Source organism: Salvelinus fontinalis, chromosome 17 (genome assembly GCF_029448725.1).
Source record: "Salvelinus fontinalis isolate EN_2023a chromosome 17, ASM2944872v1, whole genome shotgun sequence".
Classification (NCBI taxonomy): Eukaryota; Metazoa; Chordata; class Actinopteri; order Salmoniformes; family Salmonidae; genus Salvelinus; species Salvelinus fontinalis.
In genome coordinates, this window is record NC_074681.1 from 18600610 (window position 1) to 18624239 (window position 23630).

Genomic DNA, 23630 nt, shown 5'->3' on the forward strand with positions numbered 1-23630 from the left:
TGTTCTGTCTTTCTGGATGTTTTGTCTGTTGAATGTTCTGTCTTTCTGGATGTTCTGTCTGTTGAATGTTCTGTCTGTTGAATGTTCTGTCTGTTGAATGTTCTGTCTGTTGAATGTTCTGTCTTTCTGGATGTTCTGTCTGTTGAATGTTCTGTCTTTCTGGATGTTCTGTCTGTTGAATGTTCTGTCTGTTGAATGTTCTGTCTGTTGAATGTTCTGTCTGTTGAATGTTTTGTCTGTTGAATGTTTTGTCTGTTGGATGTTCTGTCTGTTGAATGTTCTGTCTGTTGAATGTTCTGTCTGTTGGATGTTCTGTCTGTTGAATGTTTTGTCTGTTGAATGTTCTGTCTGTTGAGTGTTCTGTCTGTTGAATGTTCTGTCTTTCTGAATTTTCTATCTGTTGAATGTTCTGTCTGTTGAATGTTCTGTCTGTTGAATGTTCTGTCTTTCTGGATGTTCGGTCTTTCTGAATGTTCTGTCTTTCTGAATGTTCTGTCTTTCTGGATGTTCGGTCTTTCTGAATGTTCTGTCTTTCTGAATGTTCTGTCTTTCTGAATGTTCTGTCTTTCTGGATGTTCGGTTTTTCTGAATGTTCTGTCTTTCTGAATGTTCTGTCTTTCTGAATGTTCTGTCTTTCTGGATGTTCTGTCTTTCTGAATGTTCTGTCTTTCTGAATGTTCTGTCTGTTGAATGTTCTGTCTTTCTGAATGTTCTGTCTTTCTGAATGTTCTGTCTTTCTGGATGTTATGTCTTTCTGAATGTTCTGTCTTTCTGAATGTTCTGTCTGTTGAATGTTCTGTCTTTCTGAATGTTCTGTCTTTCTGAATGTTCTGTCTGTTGAATGTTCTGTCTGTTGAATGTTCTGTCTGTTGAATGTTCTGTCTTTCTGCATATTCTGTCTTTCTGAATGTTCTGTCTGTTGAATGTTCTGTCTGTTGAGTGTTCTGTCTGTTGAATGTTCTGTCTTTCTGGATGTTTTGTCTGTTGAATGTTCTGTCTTTCTGGATGTTCTGTCTGTTGAATGTTCTGTCTTTCTGGATGTTTTGTTGAATGTTCTCTCTCACTCACTCACTCACTCACTCACTCACTCACTCACTCACTCACTCACTCACTCACTCACCTCCGATGCGGGCCAACTTCCTGCAGCTTGTTGTTCCAGTAGCTGACGCCTCTCTTAATCCTGCACTCTGATTGGCTGCTCACTGCATCCGGTCTCCTGGGAGACGGTGGTGGTGTCAACCAATGACAGGGAGTTCAGATTAAAGAGTCAGGACTGATCTACTCTAGAAATAGATTTGATCTACGTCAGCTGCAGACAACAACTAGCGCCAGGTTTGTATTATTGAATGTGTTTTTGGTAGCAGCAACTGCAGTACCATTTTACCTTCAGACTTGAGTGACAGAGAGGTGAGTGAGACATTCAAAACTCTTAAAGGGTAGATGTGTTTACGCAAACTCAAGGTTTGCACTGATAAGTGTTAAAGGTATTACTGTAAGTACAACCAGAAGTGTTTCTTGGGTTGAGTCTGGCTGTGCTTGTACATATCCAGGAAGATTAGCCCTGATGGTACTACCAGTGGGTATTCTGATTTCATTTGTGGATTTGTTATTTGAATTCTGGGCATCAGCATTAGTTAACTAACCTGTTCTAGCTTAGAAACAGTAATGGCGCCGGAGAGGATGGCTGCCGTTTTATTGGCTTTTAACCAACCGTGCTATTTGTTTGTTTTTTCGCATTGTTTGTAACTTATTTTGTACATAATGTTGCTGCTACCGTCTCTTATGACTGAAAAGAGCTTCTGGACATCAGAACAGCAATTACTCACATTTGGACTAATCATTTTTCTTTAACGAGTTGGATGGGAGGGATTTACTCCAGACACCCGAACAAGCCCTCATCCCCGTCTTTCGCAGGAGAAAGAGTCAGCGATTTTGCAGAAGGAGTTCGGGGTGCCTTGTGAAGATCAGGCAACGAGTGGCAAATCTGCCTTTGCTATCCGTACTGTTAGCCAACGTAAAATCGCTGGATAAATGGGACGAACTCAAAGCAGGCATATCCTACCAATGGGACATTCAAAACTGTAATATCTTATGTTTCACCGAGTTGTGGCTGAACGACGACATGAATATAACATACGGCTGGTGGGTTGTACACACTATCGACAGGATAGAACAGCATCCTCCGGTAAGACAAGGGGTGGCAGTCTATGTATATTTGTAAACAACTCCTGGTGCACGATATCTAAGGAAGTCTTGAGGTTTTGCTCGCCTGAGGTAGAGTGTCTCATGATAAGCTATCTACCTAGAGTGTCACGATCGTGTTGACATGAACGAGAGGACCAAGGCGCAACATGATTTGAATACATCTTCTTTTTAATAACAACGACGAAGATGAACACGACACACTTATACAACACTAACGAAAACAACAAACGATCGTGAAAACTTCAAACGTAAGTGCACACACAAACTACTTACGTCGAACTATACATATACACAAACAATGACCCACAAACAGCTAAAGCCTATGGCAGCCTTAAATATGGCTCCCAATTAGAGACAACCGAAATCAGCTGTCTCTAATTGAGAACCCATTCCGGCCACCATAGACTTTCCTAGAACTACACCCAACATAGACACAGCTAGACACATACACTCAACACAAAACCATAAACTACAACAAACACCCCCTCTACCATATAATACCCCCAAAATACACACATACCCCATGTCACACCCTGACCTAACTAAAATAATAAATAAAACAAATAATACTAAGGCCAGGGCGTGACATAGAGAGTTTTCATCTGTATTTTATGTAGCTGTCTACATACCACCACAGACCGATGCTGGCACTAAGACCACACTCAATGAGCTGTATACCGCCATAAGCAAACAGAAAAACGCTCATCCAGAGGGGGCGTTCCCAGTGGCCGGGGACTTTAATGCAGGGAAACTTAAATCAGTTTTCCCTAATTTCTATCAGCACGTTAAATGTGCAACCAGAGGGGAAAAAAACTCTAGACCACCTTTACTCCACACACAGAGATGCGTACAAAGCTCTAACTCGCCCTCCATTTGGCAAATCTGACCATAATTCTATCCTCCTGATTCCTGCTTACAATCAAATATTCAAGCAGGAAGCACCAGTGACTCAGGCAATAAAAAAGTGGTCAGATGAAGCAGATGCTAAACTCCAGGACTGTTTTGCTGTCACAGACTGAATATGTTCCAGGATTCTTCCGATGGCATTGAGGAGTACACTACATCAGTCACTGGCTTCATCAATATGTGCATCGAGGAATTTGTCCCCACAGTGACTGTACGTACATACCCCAACCAGAAGCAATGGATTACAGGCAACATCCGCACTGAGCAAAAGGGTAGAGCTGCCGCTTTCAAGGAGCGGGACTCTAACCCGGAAGCTTATAAGAAATCCCGCTATGCCCTCCGACGAACCAGGACTAAGATCGAATCGTACTACACTGGCTCCGATGCTCCTTGGATGTGGCAGAGGTTGCAAACTATTACAGACTACAAAGGAAAGCACAGCCGAGAGCTGCCCAGTGACACAAGCCTACCAGACGAGCTAAATAGTGTGCTCGCTTCGAGGCAAGTAACATTGAAACATGCATGAGAGCGTCAGCTGTTCTAGGCGACTGTGTGATCACGCTCTCCACAGCCGATGTGAGTAAGACCTTTAAACAGGTCAACATTCACAAGGCTGCAGGGACAGACGGATTACCAGGACATGTACTCTGAGCATGCGCTGACCAACTGTCAAGTGTCTTCACTGACATTTTCAATCTCTCCCTGTCTGAGTCTGTAATACAGACCACCATAGTCCCTGTCAAGCAGACCACCATAGTCCCTGTACCCAAGAACATTAAGGTATTCTGCCTAAATGACTACCAACCCGTAGACCTGACGTCTGTAGCCATGAAGTGCTTTGGAAGGCTGATCATGGCTCCACATCAACACCATAATCCCAGAAACCTTAGACCCACTTCAATTTGCGTACTGACCCAACAGATCCACAGATGATGCAATCTCTATTGTACTCCACACTGCCCTTTCACACCTGGACAAAAGGAACACCTATGTGAGAATGCTATTCATTGACTAAAGCTCAGCGTTCAACACCATAGTGCCCTCAAAGCTCATCACTAAGCTAAGGACCCTGGGACTAAACACCTCCCTCTGCAACTGGATCCTGGACTTCCTGACGGGCCGCCCCCAGGTGGCCAGGGTAGGTAACAACACATCCGCCACACTGATCCTCAACACGGGGGTCCCTCAGGGGTGTGTGCTCAGTCCCCTTCTGTGCTCCCTGTCACTCATGACTGCACGGTCAGGCACGACTCCAACACCATCATTAAGTTTGCCGATGACACAACGGTGGTAGGTCTGATCACCGACAACAACGAGACAGCCTATAGGGAGGAGGTCAGAGATCTGGTAGTGTGGTACAAGGACAACAACCTCTCCCTCAACGTGATCAAGACAAAGGAGATTATTCTGGACTACAGGAAAAGAAGGACCGAGCACGCCCCCATTCTCACCGATGAGGCTGTATTGGAGCAGGTTGAGGGCTTCAAATTCCTTGGTGTCCACATCACCAACAAACTAACATGGTCCAAACACACCAAGACTGTCGTGAAGAGGGCATGACAAAACCTATTCCCCCTCAGGAGACTGAAAAGATTTGGCATGTCTCAGATCCTCAAAAGGTTCTACAGCTGCACCATCGAGTGTATCCTGGTATGGCAACTGCTCGGCCTCCGAACGCAAAGCACTACAGAGGGTAGTGCGTACGGCGCAGTACATCCCCCGGGCCAAGCTTCCTGCCATCCAGGACCTCTATACCAGGCGGTGTAAGAGGAAGGCCCTAAAAATTGGCAAAGACTCCAGGCACCCTAGTCACAGACTGTTCTCTCTGCTACCGTATGGCAAGTGGTACCGGAATGCCAAGTCTAGGTCCAATAGGCTTCTAAACAGCTTCTACCCCCAAGCCAAAGGACTCCTGAACATCTAATAAAATGGCTATCCAGACCATTTGCCTTGCCCCCCCCCCCCCCCCTTCTACACTGCTGCTACTCTCTGTTATTATCTATTCATAGTTACTTTAATAACTCTACCTCGACTAACCGGTGCCCCCTGCACATTTTCTCTGTACCGGTACACCCTGTATATAGCCTCACTATTGTTATTTTACCGCTGCTCTTTATTCGCTACTTTAATTTCTAACTTTTTTTAGGTATTTTCTTAAAACTGCATTGTTGGTTAAGGGCTTGTAAGTAAGCATTTCAATGTAAGGTAACCTGTTGTATTCGGTGCATGTGACAAATAACATTTGATTTGATTTGAAACAGGTGTGAATAATACAAACATAATATAATGCATTTGATGGATAGGTCCGTGTGTGTGTGTGTGACACCTTGTTGGGTTGGTAAGTGATGACCATCTGCACTTGGCTGCCAACGAGGGCAGGAGTCCAGCATTGTATGGTTAGGGCAGCATGGGTCAAGTCTCAGGTTGATGTGTGTGTGAGTGTGTGTCGGTAATGTCAGTGTGTGTTGTGTATGGTGTCCAACACTGGTGATCGTAGACTTGGGTTGGCCCATAATTATTCTTCACTACACCCCTCTAGCTGATGTTTCCCAGAGGAAATACACCTTTAATAGTAGTAGAGATATAGTATAGAAACATAGATGTACGTAGCTTGATTTTGGTATTTTATACCCTCCTGGTAATAACAGGTGCATACTGGTGCCTTTAATCCTGGTTCATGTATGTATCTCACAATTAGGCCTAAATCATGCATTGATGTTCTCTTTTTCTCTCTTCTCTGTTTATCAACAAAAGACACTGGTCGTAGGGGGTCTACAATAACTAGTGAGGTGAGGGCTAGTTACACACACACACACACACACACACACACACACACACACACACACACACACACACACACACACACACACACACACACACACACACACACACACACACACACACACACACACCTAAAATTACATATGTTTTTATGCAGTACAGCATGCAATGTAAGTAACCCACAAGTAAAGCCAGTCTCCCCTCTTCTCTGTCAGATGCCGTCCCCCACAGCTCAGGGTCTAGGCCCAGGTCAGGAGAAGAAGATCGGCCACAGGAGAGTAGATGCCTCTGGAGAGACCACCTATAAGAAGGTACACTACTCCTTTCCTCTCCTCCATCCCTCTCCTGCATTTTCTTCCTTCTTCTTCTATCCCCAGACCGTTCTGTACTTCTTTGACTTTTCCTATCTCACCAGTCCTCCTCTTATCATTTTCCTCCCTCATTTTCATTTTCATGGATCTATTTTGGTGACTTGTGGTTTGTAACATGCCTGCCTGTGCCCTCCAGACCACGTCCTCTGCCCTGAAAGGTGCCATCCAGCTGGGCATCGGCTACACGGTGGGCAACCTGAGCTCCAAGCCAGAGAGAGATGTCCTCATGCAGGACTTCTACGTGGTGGAGAGCATCTTCTTTCCCAGGTGTGTGTCTGACTTTGTGTGTGTGTGTGGATGGCAGATGTGTGTCTGACTTTGTGTGTGTGTGTGGATGGCAGATGTGTGTCTGACTTTGTGTGTGTGTGTGTGTGGATGGCAGATGTGTGTCTGACTTTGTGTGTGTGTGTGGATGGCAGATGTGTGTGTTTACAAATGGGGAGGGGTTGTTTTTGTTTTTGGTGTGTGGATAGTCACTCAAACCACCTACAAAGTGAAATGCTCTCTAGTACAATAACTCTTTCTCTCTTTCTGCCTCTCATCCTCACTCCCATCTTCTCTCCAGTGAGGGCAGTAACCTGACTCCTGCCCATCACTACCCAGACTTCAGGTTTAAGACCTATGCCCCCGTGGCCTTCCGCTACTTCCGAGAACTGTTTGGGATCCGACCAGATGACTACCTGGTGAGAGACAGTAACCATAGTAACCTCAATAAATATAGCACTACAGATAGTCTTGTTAATACCTAGGTTAAAGCTGCAATATGTAACTTTCTGGGCGTCCTGACCAAATTCACATAGAAATGTGAGTTATAGCTCTGCCATTCTCATTGAAAGCAAGTCTAAGAAGCGGTAGATATGTTCTATGTGCGCTATTTCTATGCTTCGCATTCTTATGTTTCATTTTAGCGTCTTTTACTTGCTGTTTTGTATACCAGCTTCAAACAGCTGAAAGTACTTTGGGTTATGGAAAATATATTTCACAGCGGTTTAGATGGTACAATGATTTCTCTACACAATGACAACTTGTTTTGTTGCAAACTGTAATTAGGCAAACTATTAGAATTGGCGGACTATTTCCCACCAGGAAATGGCGGAGCGATTTCTGCATTTTGCACTTTTAAATATAGTGTCCTACATCAGGTGATTAAATGCATAACTAACTTGACATCCTGTGGATTTATCAAGGAAACATAACCCCTGGTTACATCCAGTCTGGCTTCACCGTCCTCTGGCCACACACACACACACACACACGCACGGACGCACGCACGCATGTACGCACGCACGCACGCACGCATGCACACACACACAGAAATGCACAGAAATACATTAGGAACACCTGCTCTGTCCATGACAGACTATCCAGGTGAAAGCTATGTTTTCTTATTGATGTCACTTGTTAAATCCACTTCAATCAGTGTAGATGAAGGAGAGGATACGGGTTAAATAAGGATTTCTAAGCCTTGAGACAATTGAGACATGTATTCTGTATGTGTGCCATTCAGAGGGTGAATGGGCAAGACAAAATATTTATGTGCCTTTGAACAGGGTATGATAGTAGGTGCCAGGCGCACCGGTTTGGGTGTCTCAACAACTGCAACTCTGCTGAGTTTTTCACAAGCAACAGCCAATTTGACACTACTGTGGGAAGAATTGGAGTCAACATGGGCCAGCATCCCTGTGGAACGCTTTCAACACCATGTAGAGTCCATGCCCCGACGAATTCAGGCTGTTCTGAGGGCAAAAGGGGTGCAACTCAATATTAGGAAGGTGTTAGGAATGTGCTGGATTAATGCAGCAATCTATGCATATGTACACTGAGTGTACATTTACACTCTTACACACATACTGTAAATACGTGCACATACATACGTGCACACACAGTCACTCCTATAAAATCACACTCTACCTGCACCAGATGGAGATTAGCAGATTAAGACTTTCTTTTTAAAGCTCCAAGCTGATAACAGTAGACAGTCAGGTACAGTATAGGCCTAATCAGAAACAACTTTTTGTGTATCTGTTTCTATGCGTATCTATGGGTTTTCTATGCATGATTTTACACTTACAGGAAATAGTAATGTTTTAGTCTCATTGCATTAATCCAGCATGAGGAATACATAGCGCAACATTCTCAGTTTTTCTGAATACGGGGTATCTTATACTTGTGTAGAGACTGAGAGGATCTTCACACTCTCCCCTTAAGCTTGTTAAGCCCTTGTGTTTATCTGGCCTTCCAGACTCCACGTCAGGTGTCTGCAGAAAGTAGAAACCCTGCAAAGTGCCTAATGAAGATCTGAAGCACCATGTAAAGTGCCCTATCTGAACCACTCCAGTGTTGGTGCCATTTTCTATGCTATCTCTACCACCCACTGACCTAACCTGTGTGTATATATCTATGCTGTCTCTCCAGTACTCTCTATGTAACGAGCCACTGATCGAGCTGTCCAACCCGGGGGCCAGCGGCTCCATATTCTACGTAACCAGGGACGACGAGTTCATCATCAAAACAGTCAATGCCAAGGAGGCGGAGTTTCTGCAGAAACTACTTCCTGGATACTACATGGTTAGTCTGTCACAAGCTCCTCCGTCATTCTAATAAATAAAAAGTGTGTGTGTGTGTTTGTGTTGGTCACTTTGACCCTTGGCCCCTGGGGTTAACCTATGGTCAGCTGTGACACTAATGAGGCTAAGCACACTACTAAGACACACGCCTAAAGCACACACACGACCAGAGGCTTTGAGTCCAGCCGACTCACGTCTGTCAGGTGTGTGGACCAGGAGCCAGGGTCGCTCTAGGCAGAATCTGCAAGAGCATTTTCTTGTTAATATTGTTATCTAAATAAAGTTTATATAACGTATAGCAAGCTTATCAATAAAACGACAGTACAGTATTCTTGTTTTTATATCAATTTATGGTTTAATGAACATTAATTTCCCAGACATTTCTTATTTCTAATAATTTTGAAGGGGAAATGTTGGTCCAATTTTATCTGGATAGTCTCAAGTAGATGATCTACAGATGGTCATACTATCAACTGCACTACAGTGCCTTCAGACAGTATTCATACCCCTTGACTTATTCCATATTTTGTTGTGGTACAGCCTGGATTTAAAATGGATTACATTTATTTTGTTTCTCACACATCTACACACAAGACCCCATGATGACAAAGTGAAAACATATTTTTAGGCATTTTTTCAAATATATTGAAAATATCTAATTTACATACAGTGCCGTGAAAAAGTATTTGTTCCATTTCTGGTTGACTCACGTTTTCTAAAAAGCACCTGGGAGCACCTGGATGATCATCAAGACTCTTGGAAGAATGTTCTATGGAAAGATGAGTCAAATGTAGAACCTTTTGGATGAGATGGGTCCCATTATATCTGCCGAAAACCAAACACTGCATTCCACAGTAAGAACCTCATACCAACGGTCAGCATGGTGGTGGTAGTGTGATGGTTTGGGGATGCTTTACTACCTCAGGACCTGGACCACTTGCTTTAATAGAAGGAACCATGAGTTCTGCTCTGTATCAGAGAATTATATATGAGAATGTCAGGTCATCCATCAGTGAGCTGAAGCTAAAGTGCAGCTGGGTCATGCAGCAACACAATGATCCGGATTGTACAATATTTTCACAATATTATTAAAAAAATTATTCAAGATCTGTCAACTTGGTTGTTGATCATTACTACACAGACATTTTTCAATTCTTGCCATAGTTTTTCAAGTAGATTTAAGTCAAAACTGTAACTCATCTTGGTAAGCAGCTCTGTAATTGTTTTAAAGTCATCATAGGCCTCATAGTGAAATCCAGGAGCAGTTTCCTTCCTCTCTCGCAACTGAGTTAGGAAGGGTGCCTATATCTTTGTAGTGACTGGGTGTATTGATACACCATCCAAAGTGTAAGTAATAACTTCACCATGCCATCCACATCGACGGGACAGTAGTGGAGAAGGTGGAAAGTTCCTCGGCGTACACATCACTGACATACTGAAATGGTCCACCCACACAGACAGCGTGGTGAAGAAAGCGCATCAGCGACTCTTTTACAGACTTTTACAGATACACAAACGAGAGCATCCTGTCGGGCTGTATCACCGTCTGGTACGGCAACTGCACCGTCCTCAACCGCAAGGCTCTCTAGAGGGTAGTGTGGTCTGCACAACGCATCACCGGGGGCAAACTACCTGCCCTCCAGGACACCTACAGCACCCGATGTCATAGGAAGATGCTACCGCACTGCAGGCGGTACTGGAGCGCCAAGTCTAGGTCCAAAAGGCTCCTTAACAGCTTCTACCCCCAAGCCATAAGACTGCTGAACAACTAATCAAATGGCCACCCAGACTATTTACATTTCCCCCCCTTGTTTTTACACTGCTGCTACTCGCTGTTTATTATCTATGCATAATCACTTTGCCCCCTGTACAGTATATAGACTCATTATTGTTATGTACATTTATTGTGTTACGTTTTGATTCATTCATTTTTTTTAAACTTTTGTTTTTCTAGTAAATATTTTATTAACTCTATTTCTTGAACTGCATTGTTGGTTAAGGTGCATTCGGTGCATGTTACAAATATAATGTGTGGTCTACCACTTCGCGGCTGAGCTGTTGTTGCTCCTAGACGTTTCCACCTCACAATAACAGCACTCACAGTTGACCGGGGAAGCTCTAGCAGGGCAGAAATTTGATGAACTGACTTATTGGGAAGGTGGCATCCTATGATGGTGCCACATTGAAAGTCATTGAGCTCTTCAGTAAGGCAATTCTACTGCCAATGTTTGTCTATGAAGATTGCATGGCTGTGTGCTCAATTTTATAAACCTGTCAGCAATGGGTGTGGCTAAAATAGCTGAATCCATTAATTTGAAGGGTTGTCCACATACTTTTGTATATATAGGGTATGTTGTTTAAGTGATAATGCCTGAGAAGCCTGTGTTTGGAGGATATAATTGGCAAACCATGACAATATATCCTCCAATCACCGGCTTCGAGGGCATTGTCATTTTTATACAACGGATTACCAACATATTAAAATAATGATTGACATATTTCCATTAAAAACGTTTATGGCAATCAATTTATTCATACCATTTCATCCTTCCACAAGATATAGTCCTGACACAAATTTAGGGTAGCTACCCAAGACGGCTGGTTGTTCAATCTATCGGTTCGGTTGCCAGAGACGCGACCTAGTTCTTTTTGTTCTGTATCTATGGATGCCACAGGAGGCTGCTGAGGGGAGAACGGCTCATAATAATGGCTGGAACAGAGCAAATAGAATGGCATCACATGGAAACCATGTGTTTGATGTATTTGGTATCATTCCACTAATTCCGCTCCAACCATTACCACGAGCCCGTCCTCCCCAATTAAGGTGCCACCAACCTCCTGTGATGGATGCGACCCAGTGGTTCATTCTAAATGTTCTATTGTCGTACTGGCTGGCAACGTTCTTACCCCTTGCTTAGCCAACTACGGCTAATTTACGTTCAGGTCAAACAGTGCAGCCAGAATAACAGCAAAGTTGCTGCATTTGTTTAAGCTGTTTTCTAGTGACATTTATTTGCATACATCCATAACAATGAGCTAATGATGCACGATTTCACTTGGCATAGGAAATGTGCTCTCTCGTCAGGACACTGTTGTTCAGAGGAGCTAGCCTACAACACAGCTAACACAATCACTTCAAACTGAAGCTGGAAAGACTGCAAACGAATTGCTTTTCGTTTCGTTTGACCTGTTTTTGTATATAATTTGACATTAATTTGTATATATCCATAAAAATGTAGCTGATTCATGATTTCAATTGGCTGAGAAAAGCTGCCTGTCTGTCTGTCTGTCTCGTCCCTAGACCGACAATGTTGCAAATGTTGGAGAGACAGACAGCAAGATTTTAAAAATCTCCGCTATTGAAAACCAATTGCTACTCTAAAAGAAATGGGAGATAATGTCTAGATGATTTTTATAGTGGAGATGAAGTTTATAAATTACCTGGCTGGGCTGATGAGACAGTGGATTGCGCAGTCAGATGGAACAGAGTAAATAGGCATTTTAAAGTCAAAGATTTAGCCGGTGGTAACTTGTGGAATAGACACCAATCAGCGTCCAGGATTAGACCCCCCTATTGAACATCTACAAACTATCCACAAGCATCTACTTGGGACTATCCAAATAAAATGTTTCTGAAATGTTTAACTAGTTGAACTGACATATCTCTGAAATCCACTGGATTTTTCATGTCCTGCTCAATATGATGGCCAGTAGGATTTCCTGTTGTTGCATGAAAAGAACACTGAAATAGGCAAACAATTATATTTTTTGCACCCTTTAATTTTCTCTCCCTCCTCCTCTTCTTCTTCTCCCCTCTTCCTCTCCTCCTCTCTCTAGAATCTGAATCAGAACCCGAGGACCCTGCTTCCTAAGTTCTTTGGTCTCTACTGCGTCCAGTGTGGTGGTAAAAACATCCGTATTGTGGTCATGAACAATGTGTTACCGCGCGCCGTACGCATGCACCTCAAGTTCGACCTGAAGGGCTCCACGTATAAACGGCGTGCGTCGAAGAAAGAGAGGGAGAAATTGAATCCCACCTTTAAAGATCTGGACTTTATATCAGATGTACCGGACGGACTGACACTGGATCAGGATACATATGGTGCTCTGCTTAAGACCCTACAGAGAGATGGGCTGGTGAGAGAGAGGGAGGAGAGGGTGAGGGGAGGGGGGAGGAGAGGGGATGTAGAATAGATGTGGAAGGGGGGGGGGGGGGGAATTATGACGTGTGTGTCTGTGCTGTCTGGTAGCTCCTGCTATCATTCATTCTGACCTCCATTCTCTGTATGGGTGGTACCCCAGGTGCTCGAGAGCTTTAAAATCATGGATTACAGTCTGTTGCTTGGGGTCCATAACCTGGGCCAGGCTGGGAGAGAGTCCCAGGGCTCACCAGCAGGGGGCGATGAGAAGAAACCTGTGACCCAGAGAGCCCTCTACTCTACTGCCATGGAGTCTATACAGGGAGGGAAGACGTGTAGAGACACACTAGACCACGATGCTACGTGAGTTGTCCAGCTTAACACACACAGGCACAAGTGTGCAAACACACACACACAATGATTCCGTGTGTCTTGAAGTCTTTTCCCCCTACATGAGATTCTCTCTCTCTCTCTCTCTCTCTCTCTCTCTCTCTCTCTCTCTCTCTCTCTCTCTCTCTCTCTCTCTCTCTCTCTCTCTCTCTCTCTCTCTCTCTCTCTCTCTCTCTCTCTCTCTCTCTCTCTCTAGAATGGGTGGTATTCCTGCAGTGGATGGTAAAGGGGAACAACTCCTTCTTTTTATTGGAATCATCGACATCCTGCAGTCTTACAGGTTAATTTCACAAAATCGCTCACTGTGCTACTAATGTCCAATAATCAATAGCACCAGTACTAATATAATGATGTATGAATCACAGAGTTTTTTTTTCTCATCCAGTTACCTTTACTGTCCTGTAGGGTCATCAAGAAACTGGAACACTCATGGAAGTCTCTGATTAGTAATGACGGGGTGAGTCAAGTCCTCAGACTGTAGCACCTTACCTAGGCTCACACAGGCCCGGTGACTAGCACTTTACCTAGGCTCACACAGGCCCAGTGACTAGCACCTTACCTAGGCTTACACAGGCCCGGTGACTAGCACTTTACCTAGGCTCACACAGGCTCGGTGACTAGCACCTTACCTAGGTTTACACAGGCTCGGTGACTAGCACCTTACCTAGGCTTACACAGGCCCGGTGACTAGCACTTTACCTAGGCTCACACAGGCCCGGTGACTAGCACTTTACCTAGGCTCACACAGGCCCGGTGACTAGCACTTTACCTAGGCTCGCATAGGCCCAGTGACTAGCACCTTACCTAGGCTTACACAGGCTCTGTAACTAGCACCTTACCTAGGCTCACACAGGCCCTGTAACTAGCACCTTACCTAGGCTTACACAGGCCCGGTGACTAGCACCTTACCTAGGCTCACACAGGCCCAGTGACTAGCACTTTACCTAGGCTCACACAGGCCCGGTGACTAGCACCTTACCTAGGCTCACACAGGCCCGGTGACTAGCACTTTACCTAGGCTCACACAGGCCCGGTGACTAGCACTTTACCTAGGCTCACACAGGCCCGGTGACTAGCACTTTACCTAGGCTCACACAGGCCCAGTGACTAGCACCTTACCTAGGCTTACACAGGCCCGGTGACTAGCACCTTACCTAGGCTCACACAGGCCCAGTGACTAGCACCTTACCTAGGCTTACACAGGCCCGGTGACTAGCACTTTACCTAGGCTCACACAGGCCCAGTGACTAGCACCTTACCTAGGCTTACACAGGCCCGGTGACTAGCACTTTACCTAGGCTCACACAGGCCCGGTGACTAGCACTTTACCTAGGCTCACACAGGCCCGGTGACTAGCACTTTACCTAGGCTTACACAGGCCCAGTGACGAGCACTTTACCTAGGCTCACACAGGCCCGGTGACTAGCACTTTACCTAGGCTTACACAGGCCCAGTGACGAGCACCTTACCTAGGCTTACACAGGCCCGGTGACTAGCACTTTACCTAGGCTTACACAGGCCCAGTGACGAGCACCTTACCTAGGCTCACACAGGCCCAGTGACGAGCACCTTACCTAGGCTTACACAGGCCATGTCAATTAGCCTATCAGAAGCTTCTAAAGCCATGACATCATTTTCTGGAATTTTTCAAGCTGTTTAAAGGCACAGTCAACTTAGTGTATGTAAACTTCTGACCCACTGGAATTGTCATACAGTGAATTATAAGTGAAATAATCTGTCTGTAAACAATTGTTGGAAAAATTACTTGTGTCATCCACAAAGTAGATGTCCTAACCGACTTGCCAAAACTATAGTTTGTTAACAAGAAATGTGTGGAGTAGTTGAAAAACTAGTTTTAATGACTCCAACCTAAGTTCATAGTATTCTATTGTTTCCAGTACTTGTCTTATATTATCTCCAATGTATTGTCCAAGTAAAAAACCTGTCTGATTTGGATGAATAATATACAACAATACCTTTTTAATTCTATGCGCCAAGCATTTAGCTAGAATATTTGCATCACAACACGGGAGTGTAAGAGGCCTCCAATTTTTTTAATGAACTGGATCTTTATATATACCACTTGGATACTGTTTCAGTAATAATGAAATCAGACCTTCTTGTTGCGTGTCTGATAATCTACCATTTATATAGGAGTGGTTAAAAAAATCTAATAATGGTCCTCTGAGTATATCAAAAAAGGTTTTGTATACCTCCACTGGTATGGCATCCAGCCCTGGAGTTTTCCCGGGCTTAAAGTCTTTAATTGCATCAAGAAGTTCCTCCTCTGTAATTTGGCCTTCACATGAGTCTTTCTGTACAGATGTTCATTTTACATTATTATTAGGAAAAAAATCCATACAATTATCTTCGGTTAGTGGAGATGGAGGATGTCACAGCTGAAGGATCGGAGGACCAATATGCAGCGTGGTATGTGTTCATCTTGATTTTAATAGAAAGAGAACACTTTGCGAAACTAATACAAAAACAATAAACGACGACCGTGAAGCTAAATAACAAATAGTGCTGACACTAAACACTACACATAGACAATCACACACAACCCACAATACAAAACAGGCTACCTAAATATGGTTCCCAATCAGAGACAACGCAAAACACCTGTCTCTGATTGAGAACCATATCAGGCCAAACACATAGAAATTGACAAACCAGACATACAACATAGAATGCCCACTCAGATCACACTCTGACCAAACAAAACATAAAACATACAAAGCAAACTATGGTCAGGGCGTGACAGAGGAGATGAAACAAAAACATATTCTTAAAGTACTTCCTCTTTCAAAATATAATTTATTTGTAACAAGTTTCAATACATATTTTTTGTAGCATTTCTATGTTGAAGATTGAAAAAGAATTTGGTGCATTTTTCCCCATATTCCATCCAGTTTATTTTTTATCATATATGTTTTTCCTCTATCTTATTATGTGCCTCTATGGTAGTTTTAATTGCTACTGTTAGTCCTTTGTTAATATGGACTATTTTGATCTAAATTGCTTTTGTTTTCTAGATGAGTACTGAATTGCATGGCCTCTAAAGGCATATTTAATGTTATGTCTGAAAAAGTCAGTTATAAATTCTTCTGTCCTAGTTCTAAACAAGTTATCATCCAGTAGACTTTGATTAAATTTCCAATGTCCTCGCCCACATGGAAATTCTGTAAGAGTAATATATATGCCAATTATGTGATGATCCGACCGCATTCTGTCCCCTATCAACACTTTTTAAACTTTTGGTGCCAGAGAGAATGGTATAAGAACGTAGTCAAGACGACTAGCTTGATTAAGCCTCCGCCATGTATATCTCACTAGGTCAGGGTATTAAGCCTCCGCCATGTATATCTCACTAGGTCAGGGTATTAAGCCTCCGCCATGTATATCTCACTAGGTCAGGGTATTAAACCTCCGACATGTATATCTCACTAGGTCAGGGTATTAAGCCTCCGCCATGTATATCTCACTAGGTCAGGGTATTAAACCTCCATGTATATCTCACTAGGTCAGGGTATTAAACCTCCATGTATATCTCATTAGGTCAGGGTATTAAACCGCCATGTATATCTCACTAGGTCAGGGTATTAAACCTCCATGTATATCTCACTAGGTCAGGGTATTAAACATCCATGTATATCTCACTAGGTCAGGGTATTAAACCTCCATGTATATCTCACTAGGTCAGGGTATTAAACCTCCATGTATATCTCACTAGGTCAGGGTATTAAACCTCCATGTATATCTCACTAGGTCAGGGTATTAAACCTCCATGTATATCTCACTAGGTCAGGGTATTAAACCTCCATGTATATCTCACTAGGTCAGGGTATTAAACCTCCATGTATATCTCACTAGGTCAGGGTATTAAACCTCCATGTATATCTCACTAGGTCAGGGTATTAAACCTCTATGTATATCTCACTAGGTCAGGGTATTAAACCTCCATGTATATCTCACTAGGTCAGGGTATTAAACCTCCATGTATATCTCACTAGGTCAGGATATTAAACCGCCATGTATATCTCACTAGGTCAGGGTATTAAACCTCCATGTATATCTCACTAGGTCAGGGTATTAAACCTCCATGTATATCTCACTAGGTCAGGGTATTAAACCTCCATGTATATCTAACTAGGTCAGGGTATTTAACCGCCATGTATATCTCACTAGGTCAGGGTATTAAACCTCCATGTATATCTCACTAGGTCAGGGTATTAAACATCCATGTATATCTCACTAGGTCAGGGTATTAAACCTCCATGTATATCTCACTAGGTCAGGGTATTAAACCTCCATGTATATCTCACTAGGTCAGGGTATTAAACCTCCATGTATATCTCACTAGGTCAGGGTATTAAACCTCCATGTATATCTCACTAGGTCAGGGTATTAAACCTCCATGTATATCTCACTAGGTCAGGGTATTAAACCTCTATGTATATCTCACTAGGTCAGGGTATTAAACCTCCATGTATATCTCACTAGGTCAGGGTATTAAACCTCCATGTATATCTCACTAGGTCAGGGTATTAAACCTCCATGTATATCTCACTAGGTCAGGATATTAAACCGCCATGTATATCTCACTAGGTCAGGGTATTAAACCGCCATGTATATCTCACTAGGTCAGGGTATTAAACCTCCATGTATATCTCACTAGGTCAGGGTATTAAACCTCCATGTATATCTCACTAGGTCAGGATATTAAACCGCCATGCATATCTCACTAGGTCAGGGTATTAAACCTCCATGTATATCTCACTAGGCCAGGGTATTAAACCGCCATGTATATCTCACTAGGTCAGGGTATTAAACCTCCATGTATATCTCACTAGGTCAGGGTATTAAACCTCCACGTATATCTCACTAGGTCAGGGTATTAAACCTCCATGTATATCTCACTAGGTCAGGGTATTAAACCTCCGCCATGTATATCTCACTAGGTCAGGGTATTAAACCTCCATGTATATCTCACTAGGTCAGGGTATTAAACCTCCACGTATATCTCACTAGGTCAGGGTATTAAACCTCCATGTATATCTCACTAGGTCAGGGTATTAAACCTCCATGTATATCTCACTAGGTCAGGGTATTAAACCTCCATGTATATCTCACTAGGTCAGGGTATTAAACCTCCATGTATATCTCACTAGGTCAGGGTATTAAACCTCCATGTATATCTCACTAGGTCAGGGTATTAAACCTCCATGTATATCTCACTAGGTCAGGGTATTAAACCTCCATGTATATCTCACTAGGTCAGGGTATTAAACCTCCATGTATATCTCACTAGGTCAGGGTATTAAACTTCCATGTATATCTCACTAGGTCAGGGTATTAAACCTCCATGTATATCTCACTAGGTCAGGGTATTAAACCTCCATGTATATCTCACTAGGTCAGGGTATTAAACCGCCATGTATATCTCACTAGGTCAGGGTATTAAGCCTCCGCCATGTATATCTCACTAGGTCAGGGTATTAAACCTCCATGTATATCTCACTAGGTCAGGGTATTAAGGCTCCGCCATGTATATCTCACTAGGTCAGGGTATTAAGACTCCGCCATGTATATCTCACTAGGTCGGGGTATATAAGTCTCCATATATCCACTAATTCCAATCTATCCATGACATTCATGATTTCCTTAAGTGCCTGAGGGTGATAATTTGTAGTGTGATTTCCTTTACGGTCCATAGAATTATTTATAACCGTATTAAAATTCCCCACCGTAATAATAGAGTCTAGTGTTGCTTGTAGAGTTGATAAATTCTTATATATATTTTCAAAGAAGCTTGGATCATCATTATTTGGATTGCGTAGGTTAATAAGCCATATCTGCTTATTGTCCAATAACATATTTAAAATAATCCATCTACCTTGATGATCTGTTTGGACAATTTGCACATTTGGATCAAAATTACAGTTAATTAATATCATCACCCCTTTTGAATTTCTTTGCCCATGGGATAAATATATTTCATCCCCCCCCAATCCTTTACCCACAAAACTTAATCTAAAATTGTTGAATGTGTTTCACCGTATCTTCTCCACTATGCAATCTGGTTTCAGAGCTGGTCATGGGTGCACCTCAGCCACGCTCAAGGTCTTAAACGATATCATAACCGCCATCGATAAGAGACATTACTGTGCAGCCGTATTCAATGACCTGGCAAAAGCTTTCGACTCTGTCAATCACAACATACTTATTGGCAGACTCAACAGCCTTGGTTTCTCAAATGATTGCCTCGCCTGGTTCACCAACTACTTCTCTGATAGAGTTCAGTGTGTCCAATCAGAGGGAATGTTGTCCAGACCTCTGGCAGTCTCTATGGGGGTGCCACAGGGTTCAATTCTTGGGCCGACTCTCTTCTCTGTATACATCAATGATGTCGCTCTTGCTGCTGGTGATTCTTTGATCCAGCTCAACGGAGATGACACCATTATGTATACCTCTGGCCCTTCTTTGGACACTGTGTTAACTAAACTCCAGACGAGCTTCAATGCCATACGAGCTTCATGGCCCTCGCTTCATACTCGTCGCCAAACCCACTGGCTCCAGGTCATCTACACGTTTCATTTGCAACTGGCCAGGTTGCAGTTGCAAATGAGAACTTGTTCTCAACTAGCCTACCTGGTTAAATAAAGGTTAAATAAAAAAAATTAAAAAATAGATATTATTTTAATTATCTTTTAGCCAGGTAAATACTGATCGTCTTTTCTTATTATCTGCTAAGCCATTACAATTATAACTGGCTATACTTATTTCACCACTTACCATAATGAGACACAGGTTTCAATTCTATTTATCAAAATACATGTTTGTAAACTTACAATTAAAAAGTAACATGATGATTGAGTGTCTATATAGCTGCACCATGATATTTGCATTGCTACTAAGTAAACCTACAATTGGTCCCCACTATTCCACCTGCTAAAAGCCCTCCTCATCCCGGGTTGGGTTGTCATCCCAATGCCCGGCAGACCACCCCCGACCCCCCGTATCTCATAACCCCGGAGAGACCGGGGCCCATCCTTCGAAAAGAGCACACAGTGCCATTTACAGAACAGAAGTAGATCAACTGCCAAATGCATTTCCATCGCACTCACCTCGATTTGTATTATATATAATTAGTCTACAGATGGAATATGCCTCTGATACTGAGAATGGCTAGTAGGTTATTATTCTAGAAACAACTAGAGGTTTGAAAAGGTGACATGGACTAACTCTCCCATTTCAATAATTCCCTATCCCTGAATTTGCAGATGTGTTTTGTTCACTAAGATTCTTTCCCCTTCTCCCATTCTCTCTCTCTCTCTCTCTCTCCCATTCTCTCTCTCTCTCTCGCATTCTCTCTCTCTCTCGCATTCTCTCTCTCTCTCTCTCTCTCTCTCTCTCTCTCTCTCTCTCTCTCTCTCTCTCTCTCTCTCTCTCTCTCTCTCTCTCTCTCTCTCTCTCTCTCTCTCTCTCTCTCTCTCTCTCTTCGGAGTGCATGCTGGGAGTGAGTAGTCAAGCAGGAGTGTTTGTGAGAGCGAATGGAAATTATTTTCACTCTATTGGGTTTTGGTATGTATGTATATATATATTGATTAGTTTAGTTGTTTTAAGGGTATATTGTTTAACTATCATTAAGCACGTATAAGGGTGGTGGGATCGTTGAGGTTGTTTGTGTGTTTTTTCGCGAGGGCACAACCAGCGGGTGGGGCTGGTTGAAATGGCCACTCGCGGATGTGTAGAGTTTGAAAAACTTAGTCGGAGGCATGGAGTGAAGATTCTAGCCAAGACCGGGTGTTCAGTAGAAGAATGTAGTCTTGCTGTCGGTGCTATCATTGGGTATGATAGCATAAAATCAGCCTCAAGGATGAATAGCGCCGTAGTGATCTTCTTAGATTCTATTGAAAAGGTGAATAAAATAGTTGAGACGGGTGTTGTGTTACGGGAGACACAGACGCAGGTGTTTCCGCTTATGAATCCGGCGAAAAAAGTGATAATTTCTAACGTGCCACCTTTTGTTAGAGATGAAGTGTTGCAGCGAGAGTTAGCGCGTCATGGTCAAATCGTATCCACAATAAAGAAGGTTCTTTTTGGATGCAAATCTCCGTTGCTGAAACATGTTGTGTCTCATAGGAGGCAAGTGCATATGATATTAAAAAAGGACGTAGATGAACTGAATTTAGCGTTCAGTTTTAAGATTGATGGATTTGATTACGTATTTTACGCTTCGACTGAATCAATGAAATGTTTTGGTTGTGGAAGAGAGGGGCATTTGGTGCGCAGTTGTCCCGAGAATGAGCGCGCTGAGACTGGTAGTAGTTATAGTGCTGGTGCAAATAACGCACCAACGCGAGGGGATGAAAATGCTAAGGGTGCAGGGGAAGGGAGAAGGTGGGCAGATGTGGTTGGAAAAGTAGGAGAAGAAGGCATTGTGGATAAGGTGGAAATTGTGGTAGATCAGAAAAAACAGGGAGGGGAAACAGGTGGTGAGATTGCGACTGCCGTCGCTGAGGTGGTGCTGGAGAATGAAAGTGGAGGGCAAGAGGAGGTTGAAAGAACGGAAAAAGAAGCAGATGTTTTCAAAATACCGAGGAGTAAAAGGAAGAATGTAAGGGGGGTGAAGGGTCTAGTTCTAAGAGAAAGGTAGAGAGTGATAAGTCAGTTGAAGATGAACAAGTGGTAGAGATGGTGGAGTTTTCTTCTGGGGAGGATAGCGGGAGTGAGTCATCTGACGCGTCGCAACAATATAGCGAGACAAATGGGGTGGAAGGGAGATGTGGAATAGAGAAGATAGGTCAATTTCTAAAGGTGACAAAAGGGAAGAAATATATGCAAGATTACAATGTAAATGATTTTTTCCCTGAAAGTGAATTGTTTATTGAATCAGCAAAGTTTCTGATGTCAAAAATTACAGGAGGAGGGTTGAAAAGCCCTGAAATTGCTAGACTCAAGAAAGTGGTCACGAGAGTGATAAGTGATGTAAATTCGAAAGAAAATGAAAGAGTTTAGTTGCAGTTTTAACTCTGTAAAGAGATGTGGTGGCTGTATCATCCTCTGTATATTTTTTTCATACATGAGCAGTTTTAAGATTTCTTCTTTAAACGTAAATGGGGGAAGAGATGGTAAAAAAAGAGCCATGGTGTATGAGTTAATTAGGGGAAAGGGAAGTGACATAATTTTTTTACAAGAAACGCATAGTAATTTGGAAAATTAAGTTATGTGGCAACAGGAGTGGGGGGGGACAGTGGTGTGTAGTCATAAAAACTCAAAAAGTGGGGGTGTGGCTATTTTGTTCTCAAAAGGGTTTTTGCCTTTGTCTTATGAGGTTGAGGAGATAGTTGAGGGGAGGTTATTAAAAGTCAGAGCAAGGTATGAAAACATCACTATGTGTCTGATAAATGTATATGCCCCAGTGGTGACAGTTGAGAGGGTATGTTTTTTAGAGACATTATCAAATACCATTGAGAAATGTAATAAAGAGGATTATTTATTTATTGCTGGGGATTTCAACTGCACAGTCAGCGATTTAGATAGAAATCACCAAGAACCTCATATAGCTTCAAGGATTTTTTTGAAACGCCTCATTGTAACACATGAACTGTGTGATATTTGGCGGAGTCAAAATGGAGGCACAAGGCAGTACACCTGGGCGCATGTGAGAGTGAACACCATCTCTATGGCAAGGTTAGATAGGTTTTATTGTTTTGAGCATCAATCTCAGGTCTGTAAATCAAGTGTGATAACCCCAGTGGGATTTTCTGATCATTGTTTAATAACAGAGGTGGTGTTCATTAATGATGTAAAACCCAAAAGTGCATACTGGCATTTTAATATAACTTTATTGAGTGATGCTCATTTCAGGAAATGTTTCAGTTTTTTGTGGGAGAGGTGGAGGTCTAAAAAGGACAGTTTTGTATCTCTTCAACAGTGGTGGGATATAGGGAAAATCCAGATTCAACAATTCTGTAATCAATACACAAGGAATGTCACCAAGGATATCACCAGATCAATGAAAGCCTTAGAGGTTGAAATAGTGGAACTCATGACGTTGGTTGAGACCACAGGAAATCGAGGCCATACGCAGGCCCTCAAGAGGAGAAAAGCTGCATTGGCAGACCTGCTGGGTATCAGAGCACAGGGGGCATTGGTGAGAAGTAAGTTTCAGGGAATATCTGAAATGGATGCCTCATCCAAGTTTTTCTTTGGTTTAGAGAAAAAGAATGGACAAAGAAAAATGATTCATTGTCTCAAATCAGCTG

General features: G+C 42.9%; 1 protein-coding gene across 4 annotated transcripts in view; it reads left to right on the forward strand.

Annotated features, from left to right (window-relative positions):
- LOC129813904 (phosphatidylinositol 4-phosphate 5-kinase type-1 gamma-like) overlaps nucleotides 1-23630 on the forward strand; it is a 44202-nt gene that overhangs the window by 6531 nt on the left and 14041 nt on the right. For all 4 annotated transcript variants that reach the window (XM_055866510.1, XM_055866511.1, XM_055866513.1 and 1 more), the window contains exons 2-10: nucleotides 5866-5900; nucleotides 6108-6203; nucleotides 6400-6530; nucleotides 6829-6946; nucleotides 8679-8831; nucleotides 12668-12967; nucleotides 13133-13332; nucleotides 13556-13639; nucleotides 13765-13816. In XM_055866510.1, coding sequence (XP_055722485.1) covers nucleotides 5866-5900; nucleotides 6108-6203; nucleotides 6400-6530; nucleotides 6829-6946; nucleotides 8679-8831; nucleotides 12668-12967; nucleotides 13133-13332; nucleotides 13556-13639; nucleotides 13765-13816 — 1169 coding nt within the window. The remainder of the gene's footprint in view (nucleotides 1-5865; nucleotides 5901-6107; nucleotides 6204-6399; nucleotides 6531-6828; nucleotides 6947-8678; nucleotides 8832-12667; nucleotides 12968-13132; nucleotides 13333-13555; nucleotides 13640-13764; nucleotides 13817-23630) is intronic.